Consider the following 14,498-nt stretch of genomic DNA (forward strand, 5'->3'; position numbering starts at 1 on the left):
AAGTAATTTAATAATTTGAAAATTTAAAAATTTAATAATTTAATAATTCAATAATTCAATAATTCAATAATTTAAAAATTTAATAATTTGATAACTTAAGAACTTTCTCATAAAAATAAAAAATAAATAAAAAAAACAATTGTAATATGTTTGTAATTTTTCAACTAAATGATTCGTACTTTTTTACGTTTTTTGAGTCTGTAAGTTTTGGCAATTTCAAATTATGAATTCTATTTTTTTATTATTTGATTATGTAAATTCTGAAATTCCAAATTGCTGGATTCCAGATTTCCTATTTTTTTTAATTTTAACATTACATTTCGCTTTTAGATTTTAGCAGGTTGTTTTTTCAATAAACCAAAAATTTAAAAATTTTAATTTTTATATTGAAAAAACTTAGAAAATCTAAAAAGTTTCATAGCTTAAATTTTTTAAATTCTGTAATTTTTCGAATTTTGTTATTTTGATTTTAATAAAATTGTTATTATTATGAATTTTTAAGCAGATGTTTTAAAAATAATGAGTTGTAATGTTATGTTAAATTTATATAACAAATCTCAATATATTTAATAAAAATCGTTCCTTGAAGATTATTTCAAAGTTTCGTATTGAGAAAAAAAAATCAATAATTTTTAGAAGAAAATTTTCTTCATTAATAACTTTTTAGAGATTGGTGTTTTTGCACTCAACGAAAAAGATTGAATTTATTTAATTCCTAATAATATTTTCCTTTGTAATTTGAAAGAAATTCTATCGTTCTCAATTATGTTGTTTATCAAAATTGCTATCCGCGCGAAATCCGCGCCTAAGCAAAATTAGCCAGCAAATCCGCGCCAGATCCGCGCGATTCGCGCCATCCGCGCCATCCGCGCGATCCGCGCCGTCCGTAACAACCCTGGATGTAATGCTTTGTAAAACTTATGATTTCGTGATAGAAAATACTTGGTGGGACAATTATGCGTAGAAGTTCAACGATGGGACAAACAGACTTGGTGTTGTTTTCAATGATTTTCTGAACAAAGTACTAGATTTTATGTGTTTTTCTGAAAGTATACGAAAAATTAAGCTTAAAAATGATCAAAAGTCAAAATCGTCCAAAAATGACATGGGACAATTATGCGTAGAACAGCAGTACAATACATTGGAGTTTACCAAAAAATCAAGATATTTTAACTCGAGCCTAAATACGCTGAATATGATTTATAATGCAGGAAAATGCATTTAAAATTGTTTTCAGTTGATTGGACTTCTATTTTCATTGAAATTTTGAAGTTTTTCGGAAAAAAATATTTTTTTTGCCTTTGATTTTTTGGGCCGATTTTGAAGGGCAGACCATAAACTTCGAAAAATATTTGCAACGGCCTAAATTGGGAATGAAAAAATCGATTAAAAATAAGACAATATTTTTGAAATATCGAAAATTGGTCATCATTTATAAAAAAATGGTTTTGCTTTAGGAAGATTTATTTTTAGATTTTTTACTTTTGTTACTCAAACAGTGAAATAACACTATTCTAGCAGCTATTTATGTCTTACCGCTAACTTTAAGATTATTCGAAAATACTTTTGCCAACAGTTTGAAAATTTGCGCACGTTTGGAGATTTCTTTTTATTTTAACGTTCGATATTTTTCACAAAAAATAAACCTTTGAGATATTTCATGATATTACTTTAGCTTGATATGGTACGACAAGTTTTCAATTGATTGTGAGTTATTTAAAACAACAGTGTTGAGCAGTCAATTTACACACGTATTTCGGAATGATGCCGATTTTATTTCGATTTTATTGTTCGCACAACACGTGCCATCGAAGAGTAAGAAAAAGTTGCCAATGGCACACAGCTAAAATATTTTAATTTACATCGGAAAAAACGTTTGTTCAAACCTCTTCTAAGGGTAAGTACCTTTTTGGATCTTATCAACTAGCGCTTCAAATATATAAAGTATATAATACTATCAGATCTCTTGTGCACAGAGTTTGCCTTCTTTTTGTTTGTAGGAATCTGTTTCGTTACGCTCTCAGCCTTATACGGTAGGATAGATCAATGTGTGTGTGTGTGTGAGTATTTTCCTTTAGCACAGCTCCTGGTGCTTCCGTTTGACGGAGTTGCTGGTCGAGTGGACCAGCATCGCCGGCGAACCGACAACGGCACCGGTGTCCTTGATGGACCGTCGCTTGAACTCAGTTCCCCTGCTGACCGGGCCCTGCGTTCCGTTTGCCGCGATGGTCGTATCCAGGAGACAACTGCTATCTAACAGATTCCACTGCCGGAACCGGTTGATCAGCAGGGCCGCCTTGTCCTTCTGCAGCTGCAGGTCCTGAATCAGCCCAATCAGGTCCGCGTCGGTCAGCAGGTGTGGCCGCCGTGGCGTCGGAGTGCTCGTACTGGACACCACATTGTGAGCCGCCGCCGCCGCCGGGGGAGTCACTTTGCGCTGCGGCGTCGTCGTCATCTGCTGATGGTGTTGCTGCAGCAGCTGCTGTTGTGAGCGTAGTGCCCCATTCCGGAGTATGGTGGGGACACCATTTGTCCGTGGGGTGGTGGCGGCGGCGGCGTTGAGCTTGTTGGCGACCGACTGCAGTTGTGGCGGAGGCGGCGATGTCACTGGGATGGTTTTGTTCCGTACTTCGGGTTCGTCATCGTCGATCTCGATGGTGATCGGTTCGTTCTGCAGCAGTGTGTAAACTGAAAATGAGAGGGAAAGGAACAAACCATTTTAGAACACTTGCAGAAAGACACGCAGCAAACAAGATGGACAACCTCTGGACAAACGATAGATGTTTTGCTCCAATTTCCGAAGATTTTTCTGCGGCATTTTGTATGAAATATCTTTACACAATTTCAAACGAACCAAACTTGGATACAAGACAAAATTTAGTTTAAAAATACACAATTTAAGAATGCAGAATAATTCAAAACAGCGCGCGTTCGAATGCTTTACACTTGAAAGCCAACACTGAACTGAACCGATCAAACACAATATGGCAAATCATAATAGGACATGGTACAATAGAAGTTAAACAATAGGTTTGGAAACGGTAGAGGCAAAACAAAATATCAAAAGCAAAAGGTTGGCACGACAATGTTGCTTTTGTAGCGATGTTGGCTCATTTTGTTCCATCTACCAAGACTGTTTGACAATCTATCCTTTAATCGCAAATTTTTCTTTTAAATTTCTTATTTTTTAAGAACCTGATTTATATTTTCGCAGATTTTGTCAAGAAATTTTCCTTTTTTGTCAAACGTTTAGACTGATGCAAATATTTTTTTCAAAATACGAGGGTTGAGGGAAGGGAGGCAAAAAAATAAATACATACAAAAAATTAAATTACAAGCCGGAATTTAGACATTTCTATACAAGTGCAGTTTTAAGAATAAGTTTTCGCAATTCGCAATTCGCAATTTTCAGTGTAAGAACGGGCCTTGACCGATCTTATGCACCAGGTTCCCGACGAACTCGCACTGCCCTTACACCTACATCTCACCCTTGCTCTGAGTCAGTACGAGCAACACGCTAGAACACGCTTTGAGTGTTCGTGCCAGGCATGCACACCTTCTTTTCCGGTTACGCATTTTAACTCGGCCGGGGGTGGTACATTACTAGGGTTAGTGAATTTTCACGATTTCGCGGACAGCGTGAAATTCGTGAAATTTTAAGATTTCCGCGAAATCCCGTGAAATTTATCAATTTTCTCAAATTAATTCAAATTTAAGGAACATTTACTAAGAAAGTGAATGCTGCAAAAACATAAAGGATGTTAACAAAAATCATTGAAAGAAAAAAAAAATATTCTCGCATTTGTTTATAAACTTTGTCTTTTTTACCGAAACTTGTTAAATTTGATTGAAGAGGTAAATTGTGATATTTTTTTCAAGATTGCACAGATTTTTTAAAAATATTAATGTTTTTTTTGAGAAATCAATTAAAAGCAAACAATGATTTAACGGAAGAGCAAAAAAAAAATGATCGAAAAATTAAAATTCATTAGAGTAAAGAAAAATATTAAGAAAATAAATTGCTATTTACTTGATACTATTAAAAATATTTTATCAATTTTATTTAGGAAACTAACTTAATTTAGCAATATTTTCATTTGCCGTACTAACAATTTGATCATTATTTTATTTTGAGATTTGAAACATAGAATTTTAAATGAAATAAAAAGATCCATGCTTGGTTTATTGAACATTAAATTAATATTAATTGGTTAGTTTTTTTCGATTTAGTTTTTTATCTTTAAAGTCACTTTTTTAGAAAATTTAACCTGCTTAATTTTTACGACATTTAATTAATCGGGTAAATGGCTCCCGTGGAAATTTAAAAAAATGTTTGTTTTCTGTTCGGATTTTGAATAAAATTTTGAAGATTTTGTTACAGATTAAATTATTTTTGCCTATTGATTTTAAATTTTTGAAAAGTGAGAAAAACTCTAAACATATTTTCAACTGGGCAAAATATCTCAAAAAAGTTATTTTAATTGTTAGGTTTGGGATTGTTTTGATGAGTTTGGATTTGATATGAAATTCAATAAAATTTGAAGAATAAAATAGTAGCAAACTGTTTAGTTATATTATTTGAACATTAAAAAAGCAGTTCAATAAATGACAATACGCATGCCTTACATTTTAGTTTCAAAATAGATATAGAGCCCATCCATAAGTCAAGTGGTTTTTTTTAAATTACTCATAAGTTTTTTTTAGTGCCGCGTTGAAGGTTGAAAGTTAAGATTTTTTTAGGTTTATTGAAAACAATATATAATAAAGCATAAAAAGTAAATTCTAGGTAGGTTCAACATAAGATTTTGATTGTTATTTTAAAATTTTTCACGTTCCGCGAAACTTCCGTGAAATTTGGTGTTTTGATATTAAGGTCCCCGTGAAATTTGCAATTTTTGAGCGTGAAAAATCACTAAGCCTATAACATTACGTAGGTTTTGATGTAAGTATAAGCGCCTAACCATTTATAGTGTGCCTATCAACTTTCATTAAAGCAAAAACTGTTATATTTTTAGTTTGAATTTAAAAACTAATTGTTATTTACTGTGTATTGTTGTCTCCTGAAATCTTTCCTAGTGCTGAATCGTGTTTATATGTAGCTATTTCTTTTGTCGCGGTGTTTTGTTACAATTTTTGGTCCTAAGCATGTTATAAAAGTTTATCAAAAATACAATAGTAATATTTGTGTTAATCCTTTAACCATTCCATAAATTGAGTAAGGGCTCAAACCTCACTTGTTTGAAAAAAGGGTGAAGATTGAAAACAATAGACAGTAAAAGAGAATTTATTTTATAAAAATCAAGTATCAATAGTAAGAGAATGATGAGCGTATTTTGAAGAATAAAAATGAGAAGCTAGATGTATTAGATGTAAAATTAGACAATAGTTAATAAATAGAGATGCAAAACAAGCTTAGATTATGGTAATGATAATTTATAGGACAGATAAAGAATTATTCAAATAAATAAATTCGCAATAAAATCAAAAAAGATTAGGCAAATGAACAATAGACTTGATATTACTAGTACATTAAGGAAAAGTATATTTTTAATGAAAAACACAAAGTTTTTACAGCAGTATCAATTGATAGAAAAGAGTGGAAAAGCATTGAGAGATAAGAGAATCAAAAGTTAGTAACATTAAAATCAAATGTTGGATATTAAATAGAAGAATCAGTGAAGAATTGGGAATCAGAAGAGCAAAACAAAAATAGGAGATAGGTGGTAGCTGAGAATGAAGAGAAGAGAAACCCCGTTGTGCGATGTTTCAGGTACATCCACAGCAGTTGACTCAACATACAGCGAATCAAAACAATACCGTCTACAATCACAAATTACTTCCCTTTCCCACATTGTCGCGCCCCTTTCTTTTAGCCGTCTCGACTCTGACCCGCGGTGGTCAAAGGTTTACGATCCGTTTCCACAGGCCACCAGCTAGGTCATCATGAAAACCAAGCCAACGTGGAGGTAAGAAAATAGGACACTCGCAAGGAACCAGAGCTATACTGTTCTGATCAAGATAGTTCGGATGATCTAACAGAACTACGGATGTAGTTAGTTACGCTCCTTCCAGGATGTTCCTTACGTGGACGTCAACCCAAGAGCACGCAACAAGGTCAGTGCCATTGCATGCTCTTAGGTATCAATCCTTGGCCTGCAAAGTTTTAAGAATAAGTTTTCAAAAAATATACGTTTTGAAATAGTAGTTTATGCAACAAGTTGCAAAAAAGAGGATTTTTTCAGTACGAGTCGTACATTTATCCAACGAGGTTCACCGAGTTGGATAAATACGAAGAGTGCTGAAAAAATCAAGTTTTGCAACGAGTTCCATACAACTGCAATTCCGAAAAACACCCATTGAGTGGAATTATTAGTCAAATTTTCATGTATTCTGTCAATAAATCGTTTAAGGGTGCACAGCAACCAGGGAAGTTGTTGTCTTCTTATTCCAAAATTGTCAATCTTACGGACCCAATCCTGCAAGAATCTGATTGTAAAAATAGTCAAACTTTGTTGTATATAACTACAAAGAAAGTAATTTAGGGGATGAATAAAAAATTATATCGATAGTTCCCGTAGTATTGAAGATACTAAAATGTCTGTAACAGAAATCTGGGTGCAAAAGCTATGGTTGATGTGTACCGTTAAATCAAAAAAAAAAAGTTAAAAAGTGTTACTTTTCGATACAAGTGCTGAAAAGTTCAGCTTTTCAGCACCCATTTCAAGTTCAAATATTTAGCATCCATTTTAGTGCTGAAAATCAAATCTGTTACTATTCGATTCTGTTACGTTTGGTACAGAAAAGTAGGCTTTTTCGTCGTTCGATAATGACAGGAAAAGTAAGTAGTTTCACGACAGAATTGCAAAAAATGCTAGTGTGTGTGTGTGTGTGTGTGTGTGTGTGTGTGTGTGTGTGTGTGTGTGTGTGTGTGTGTGTCCAATCCAATACCCGCTAACCGGTAGCGAAATTATGGGAAAGTTTAATTTGTATCAGACTGTGTATATGCCGAATGCTGATACAACTTATCTCAGTCCCGGGTATTAGGTGGTGATAGCCCTCGCGCTGCCTCCAACGACTCATTTCAGAATGACAGAGCTCCTTGCGGTCCAATTCCGAGGTCGCTGGGCATTGTTCGGCCCCGCCTAAACATAGAAGCAAGCATCTGAAGGAAACTCGATCTATATTTAGACTTCCAATCCCCTCAGGCAAATCAGGGATCAGCGCGTATTTAATATGAGAAGATAACATGTTTCAACACTACGGATCAAATTCACTACTGGAGTGTAAACCATCTGATGGCCGACTGCTTAGCGTCCCAGACCACCAATCCGGAGGTGTGAGTTCGATTCCAACCTGATTCATTTTCGTTTTTGTTCATATTCAAAGTTCAAATTCAGCATTCCAAGTTTCAAAGGTACCTACCGACCGGGATTTGATCCCTGAACCTTCTGCTTGTGAGACAGAAGCCGTAACCATTAAGCCACGGAGCCGGTATAGAATTGCAAAAAATGCTATTGTGTCGTAAAACTACCTACCGTAAACCGGGGTGACATTGGTAGGATTTCAATTTATTTTTGGAATATTTTCCAACTTTTAAGGTTTTTCTCAAGGTTTTTATTTTTAAAACATGTACTAGGGTAGGCCACACAAGGTACATGCAAAAAAGTTTTTTTTTTCAATAATGCTTTAAAAAATAGTTGCGTATAGTCATAGTTTTTCTCGTTAAAATTAAATATAAGGTGTTCAAATTTTATTTCTATGTCAAATTTACTCTCGCTAAGGTGGGTAATATAGTTTTTAAGAAAAAAAAGTTCAAGATGGTATGTCAGAGACATAACCGAAAGACATAGGACCAAACAATTTGAATGTGTTGTTGGATTGCTAGTGAAATCTGGAATAAGATTATTTTATTTTGTTTCATAGATTTGTCGGCAAAATTGTCATAAATGTTCTCCCAAGGTGAACCTTCCATGAGGGCACCGGCAACTCCAGGTTGTGGCCACTACGGTCGAAATGTCAATTTTCATGTTCAGTATCAAAAACCATGAATTTTGATACCCATATTGCCACAACTCGTATGGTTCTGTAAAAGACCCTCTGGGCCCCGGGGGAACCTGCTTTGAGATCACCGGCCACTCCATGTTGTGGCCACTACTGTCGAAATGGCCATTATTATGTTCAGTATCAAAAACCATGAATTTTGATACCCATATTGCCACAACTCGTATGGTTCTGTAAATGTCCCCCAGGCCCCGGGGGAACCTTCTTTGAGGGCACCGGCCACTTCATGTTGTGACCACTACTGTCGAAATGGCCATTATTATGTTCAGTATCAAAAACCATGAATTTTGATACCCATATTGCCACAACTAGTATGGTTCTGTAAATGTCCCCCAGGCCCCGGGGGAACCTACTTCGAGGGCACCGGCCACTCCAGGTTGTGGCCACTACTGTCGAAATGGCCATTATTATGTTCAGTATCAAAAACCATGAATTTTGATACCCATATTGCCACAACTAGTATGGTTCTGTAAATGTCCCCCCAGGCCCCGGGGGAATCTTCTTTGAGGGTACCGGCCACTCCAGGGTGTGGCCAATACTGTCGAAATGGCCATTATTATGTTCAGTATCAAAAACCATGAATTTTGATACCCATATTGCCACAACTCGTATGGTTCTGTAAATGTCCCCCCGGGCCCCGAGGGAACCTTCTTTGAGGGCACCGGCCACTCCAGGTTGTGGCCACTACTGTCGAAATGGCCATTATTATGTTCAGTATCAAAAACCATGAATTTTGATACCCATATTGCCACAACTAGTATGGTTCTGTAAATGTCCCCCCGGGCCCCGAGGGAACCTTCTTTGAGGGCACCGGCCACTCCAGGTTGTGGCCACTACTGTCGAAATGGCCATTATTATGTTCAGTATCAAAAATCATGAATTTTGATACCCATATTGCCACAACTAGTATGGTTCTGTAAATGTCCCCCCAGGCCCCGGGGGAACCTTCTTTGAGGGTACCGGCCACTCCAGGTTGTGGCCAATACTGTCGAAATGGCCATTATTATGTTCAGTATCAAAAACCATGAATTTTGATACCCATATTGCCACAACTCGTATGGTTCTGTAATTGTCCCCCTGGGCCCCGAGGGAACCTTCTTTGAGGCCACCGGCCACTCCAGGTTGTGGCCACTACTGTCGAAATGGCCATTACAGTAGTTGTTCGGTAACTGGGCGTTGTTTAACTGGGCTGCTTTTTAACTGGGCGCTCGATAACTGGGCTGTAGCCCAGTTAAAAAGCAGACAAACGTCAAAAAACCAAAACAAACCAAAATGACCGAGGGGTTAATGGATGCAAAAATCATATTCAATAAATAATAAAACTTTTTTCAAACTTTTGTTTAATTTCAAGTTACAATTAAAGAAATATGAAAAGTAAGCATTGTAAATAAATTTGAATAACTTTTATTTTTATATTTCATCTGGAAAATATTATGCATCGGTGGTCCCCTCGTTATTTTTTGTTCAGCCCAGTTAACGAGCAACATTCGGTGACTGGGCTACGTTCTCAGCCCAGTTACCGAACAACTACTGTATTATGTTCAGTATCAAAAATCATGAATTTTGATACCCATATTGCCAAAACTAGTATGGTTCTGTAAATGTCCCCCCAGGCCCCGGGGGAACCTACTTCGAGGCCACTCCAGGTTTTTTCCACCACCAATTCGACATTTTTCATGAGAACCGCCGCATCATAGTGACTTCAACGCGGTCCGCTTCGCTCGAATTTCCTCCTTCTGCTGCCGGTGGTTCTTCCTTCTGGTTGCTGGTCCTCTTCTTCTATTGGCCGCTGCTGCTGCTCCGCGCCGGCCCGACGTGCACAGTTCGAGTGCTCGTTCCAGTGTGACTTGCTTTTGCTAAATTTTCTGCTTAAATAGCGGCACAGCCGGAGAACGGAACAAAAGGGGCGCGGTCTCGAATGCATACGCTCGCTCTGATTGGTCGTCTGCCCGATTTTTACTGAAAAATTACTCATTTTGATTGCATGTTTTAAGTGCTTTAACTATGTTTAGTCAAACTATCTATGTAGTTAAACAATAGCTGAAGTCTTCCTCTTTCGATTGGTGGTACAACCGTCTGTATTGATTCACAGGGAAAAAAGATATAAGCGTTCAAAATGTCCCCTTTTTTAACGCTTAAAAGTGACGCTTTGGATCGAATTTCTGAACTGGCCCCCCAATATAGTAAGTAGAGACATAGTCCTATGTCAAAAAATCAATGTTTATATTAAGTTAACTTATTAAGTTAACGAATCAAAACTTTTCCCATTATATAAACAAAATTGTTCTACTGAAAATGTCTATACATTTAAAGATTTTTTGAATTATATTTCATAAACACATCAAATTTATTATTCACAAACTTAACTTAACCTTCTCCTAATGGAAAATTGTCCAAAGAATCTCAAAATGCATTCCGTTTTCTGATTCAAAATCATGTTCGTTGAGAAAATCATGACAATTTTAGAATATTTATATCAGATGTAATTTGCCCTTTGGTCAGCAATTGTTTGAAAAAGCCATGGCCCTGGGGAAGGTTCTACCGGGAGGACATTTACGGAACCATACAAAATATGGCAATACGGGTATCAAAATTCATTGTCCGAACAATACTTGTTTTGGCAATATTTTCGTTTTTTGGCAACTTATTTCCACAGAGGTGCCAATGATTGAAAACATTAAATAAGAATTAATTATTAATGATTAAATAAATTGGCCAAGAATTAAAAAAATATAAATAAAAAAATAATACTTTTTAGAGTTTTGTACAAAGTTCTTTGTCATATTGGTCATGTAAAACACCTGAGCGAGTTGTGGCGCTATAACCACGGCAAATAGTGTCCAGGGCATTCGTGGAAATACAATGTCCCATCCCAGAGGGTCCCGGAGTACCAAACCTTCTTAGCATGGTGCTCCCAACGAATACAACCAAATCTCGGAGCGTATGGTGGTGTGTCCCCACGCTTCTTCCTCCCCTGTCGATTCAGAATTGTGTTGTTGTTCGAACACTCAGTGCTCAAACTCAACCCAATTACGAGTCATCTCTGCGATACGGCTTTACGCAGTAGGCCTGGCCGCTTTAACGCTTGTGATGTTTCAATGCATTCGGATGCAATGGCGCACTACAAATGTTAATAAATGACAAGAAGAGTGCTAGGCGTCATCTAACCTAAGGCACTCTCCAGGATCCCTTCGAAAGATTGGCTGCGCTAGGGTCTGATTAGATTAGATTAGATTAGGTATTGGTCATGTAAAACACCTGCACCTTTTTTATTTGAATTTTACATGACATTAGCATGCTAAGTCGCATGGGGTGGATTCATGTGGGATTTAATCGGGCCTAACGTTTAATTTCGTCCGTGGTTTAATATCAGTGAAGCGAAATGTGTTCTGTTATGTGATACAAATATTTAAAAAAATAAAATGTGTAATGAAAGTTGTATTTAAATGAATTCGTGAAATAAATTTATTTGATGAAATTTCCTTTTATTTTTAAAGACACCTAAAAACCACTAGAAAACCATTTGTTTTCCACTAAAAAATCACTGCAAATTTATGAGAAAATCATTCCAAATTCATGTGCGTCGTCACATGAAGCTAACGTGTTTTTCATTTGAATTTACCATGTGGTGCTATGAAAATTTGGTATGTGATTTACACATACCATTCACATGCGAAGTCGAATGGGGCGGATTCATTTGCAAAACATGTGATGTTACTGTGTGCCTTTCTTTCAGTGTACTTTTCAACATTTTTATTTAAACGATTCATTGACGAAATGCCACATTTGTTTCCGGAAAGTCAAATTTTGAAATTTTGAAGTTCAAAGTTTGAAAAAAATAGTGATTCTGAGGGGAGGGGGGGGGGGGGGGTACCAAAAACTTTGAAAAATATTTGCAACAGCCTATTAAAAAAAAGCAATAAGAAGAAAAGTAGATTTCGAGTTCGATTTCGATTCAATATTTGAAATCCAGTATCTTGAGATGGGATTTTCTGATCGATTTGATGACTTCGGTAAAGTTGTAGGTTATAATTAGGATTATTCAGAAAAAAAATTGTTATCTTGTAAAAATGTAACCATTCCATTATTTAACTTTGTGTTTAATAAGCGTTTTATTGCCAAAATAAGAATATTTTAAAATTTTCATTTTTATTATGTTTAATGGTACTCAAAAAAACATCTTTTGTATTTAGAGCCATAGCGCATGATGATGGAAAATCTAGTTCCAGAGATATAAATTTATGAAAACAGGTGGCCAAAAATATTTTTTATAGGCTAAATCACATTTGCAATCGAATAGCACAGAATTGTTGATAAATTGTCCATTTTGAAGTCAGAGCTACTGTTAGTTTATAATTTTAGAAAATTTTACCATCCTAAAAAATGCAAAAAAAAAGTCGCAAAACTCGATTATAATAGCACTTATCGTATTTATCCAATTGCAATTTTAATTGGACGTGCCAAAAAGAAAAACTGGTCACAACTCAAGTTTATGAAATCAATACTTAAATGGTTTGTGAAATTGCTAAAATTTTGAAGCAGACTATCAATAAAATAAAAAAAATACTCACTCGGCACAATCGGCTTCGTCTGCTGTTGCTGCTGTCGATTCTCCAGCTGTGGAATGCCCGCCCCTGCCCCAACTTGCATAACCGTGCCGCCGGCCGTAGGTGTCCGCTGCATTTGCTGCTGCTGCTGCTGTTGTTGTGCCATATGAACCTGCTGCTGCAAAATTCCGACCGCGCGCTGCTGCTGCACCTTCAACGGCTGGGGTGGCGTCCTCGCCGGGGCCATAACCGGCAGCTGCTTCAGCTGGGCATCCGACTTGACCTTGATCTGGCGCTGCTGCTTGACCTGTGGCTGGTGGGTTGCCGCCGCCGCAAGGGGCATTGTCGGGATTTGCTGCTGCTGTTGGCCGTTGAGTTTGACCTTTTTCACGCTGACGGTCCAGTTGGGGGTGGGGAGCGGGGACGGATTGTCTGTGAGGGGGGTGGGTTTTTTGATAAGGAGGGAAGGTGGCGATGTGGGATGGGTAGGGTTGATGTCCGGTTCGCAGGCGATTGGCCGCGTCGCGGATGGCAGAGAGGGTGGGTACTGGGCGAACCGTTTTTTGCCTTCGCCGACGGTTTTCGTGAGGCAAAAGTAGCAATCGGTGGTGTGGTTGCTGGGGGCTTTCCAGATCATCGGAACTATGAACGGGACCGCAGGTTGGCGCGGGTTTTGGCCATTTTTCCACCGCAGCAAACCTTGGTTGCAGTCGTTGCAGACGGAGGCCGGCCCGTGGACATAGTCCTCCTTCTGGGTACGGCCACCTTTGAAGTACGCCTCGTACGCTTCCATGATCGGAATGGTCATGATGGAGCGTTTGTGGTGCGACGGAGTGTAGTTCCCGCACACAAAGCAAAACAGGTTTTTCGGATTGACGCAGGACGACTTGATTGTCACGAACATCTTGCTCGCCGTTGCTGTTGTTGTTTTTGTTATTCTGGATCGAAAGTTTGATCTCACTTCGTTGTCACTCCCCTGTCGTCGTCGCCCTGCCGCAGAATCGATCTTAGTAGTCCACTAGATCTTGTCAGTCTCCGAAAACGAGCTTTCTTTTCAGTGACCACCAGCGGGATCTGTCACACGGAACCACATGCCAGCAGAAATTTTGCACCACCGCACCAGGTAATTTCACTTCAGTCTTCTTCACCTTCCGTTTTTTTTTACTGGAGGAACTTTGTGCGTTTTAGTATAGTAGCAAAATGATGCTACTCGTTCTCTCGCCGTTCTGGATGTCTCTAATACAACACAAAGTTCCAAGTACCAAGTCCTCACTCTCCCGTGTCGTCGTCGTTTTATCCCATCTTTATTCTACATTCTGGAACGAAGGGCAAGGTGAAGGAGAAGAGACGATAAACACACATGGAAAACAGCGGCCACCGTACACACAACACTATTCCCGGTCGCAGGTCCAGTGGTTCTACTATACTGGTCGTAAACGCTAGTGTGGCTAATTTGCAGGACTTGCCAATTTTAGCTTGAAGCTACCGGGAAGATTTTTGAATCCACTCAGGAGATTTAACGAGTTCAATTTCAGCTCTCCAAAAATCAACAACTCTCATACCTGGAGTATTTTTTTGAAAAGGTCCAAAAAACAAAATTATCAGTTCTAGCAAAACAATGCCAAAGGGCCGTTGTGGGTTTGTAAACAAAGAGTGTATCCCTTTCATGCCAGATGTAAACATCCTCTAGCGTGAGCAGGACACACTCTTTGTTTACAAACCCACAACGGCCCTTTGGCATTGTTTTGCTAGAGTTTTTGCTTTTTGGGTGTTTTTTAATACCCCTGACTCAAGGCGGTTTCAAAAACACCCAAAAAGCAAAAACTGGAAATTTGGTTTATTGGACCTTTTCAAAGAAAAAAAAACTCCAGATACACATTTGACTCCAAC

At 37.8% G+C, this 14,498-nt stretch overlaps 1 protein-coding gene across 1 annotated transcript; it reads right to left on the reverse strand.

Annotated features, from left to right (window-relative positions):
- Positions 1–1,675: 1,675 nt before the first annotated feature.
- LOC120420097 (uncharacterized) lies at positions 1,676–13,822 on the reverse strand. Its single transcript, XM_039583043.2, has 2 exons — positions 12,633–13,822; positions 1,676–2,688 (listed from the first exon to the last, which is right to left on the reverse strand). Exons 1-2 carry the CDS (start codon positions 13,510–13,512, stop codon positions 2,075–2,077), a joined length of 1,494 nt encoding a protein of 497 aa, XP_039438977.1. The 5' UTR covers positions 13,513–13,822; the 3' UTR covers positions 1,676–2,074.
- Positions 13,823–14,498: the final 676 nt, after the last annotated feature.

Source organism: Culex pipiens, chromosome 3, assembly GCF_016801865.2.
Source record: "Culex pipiens pallens isolate TS chromosome 3, TS_CPP_V2, whole genome shotgun sequence".
Classification (NCBI taxonomy): domain Eukaryota; kingdom Metazoa; phylum Arthropoda; class Insecta; order Diptera; family Culicidae; genus Culex; species Culex pipiens.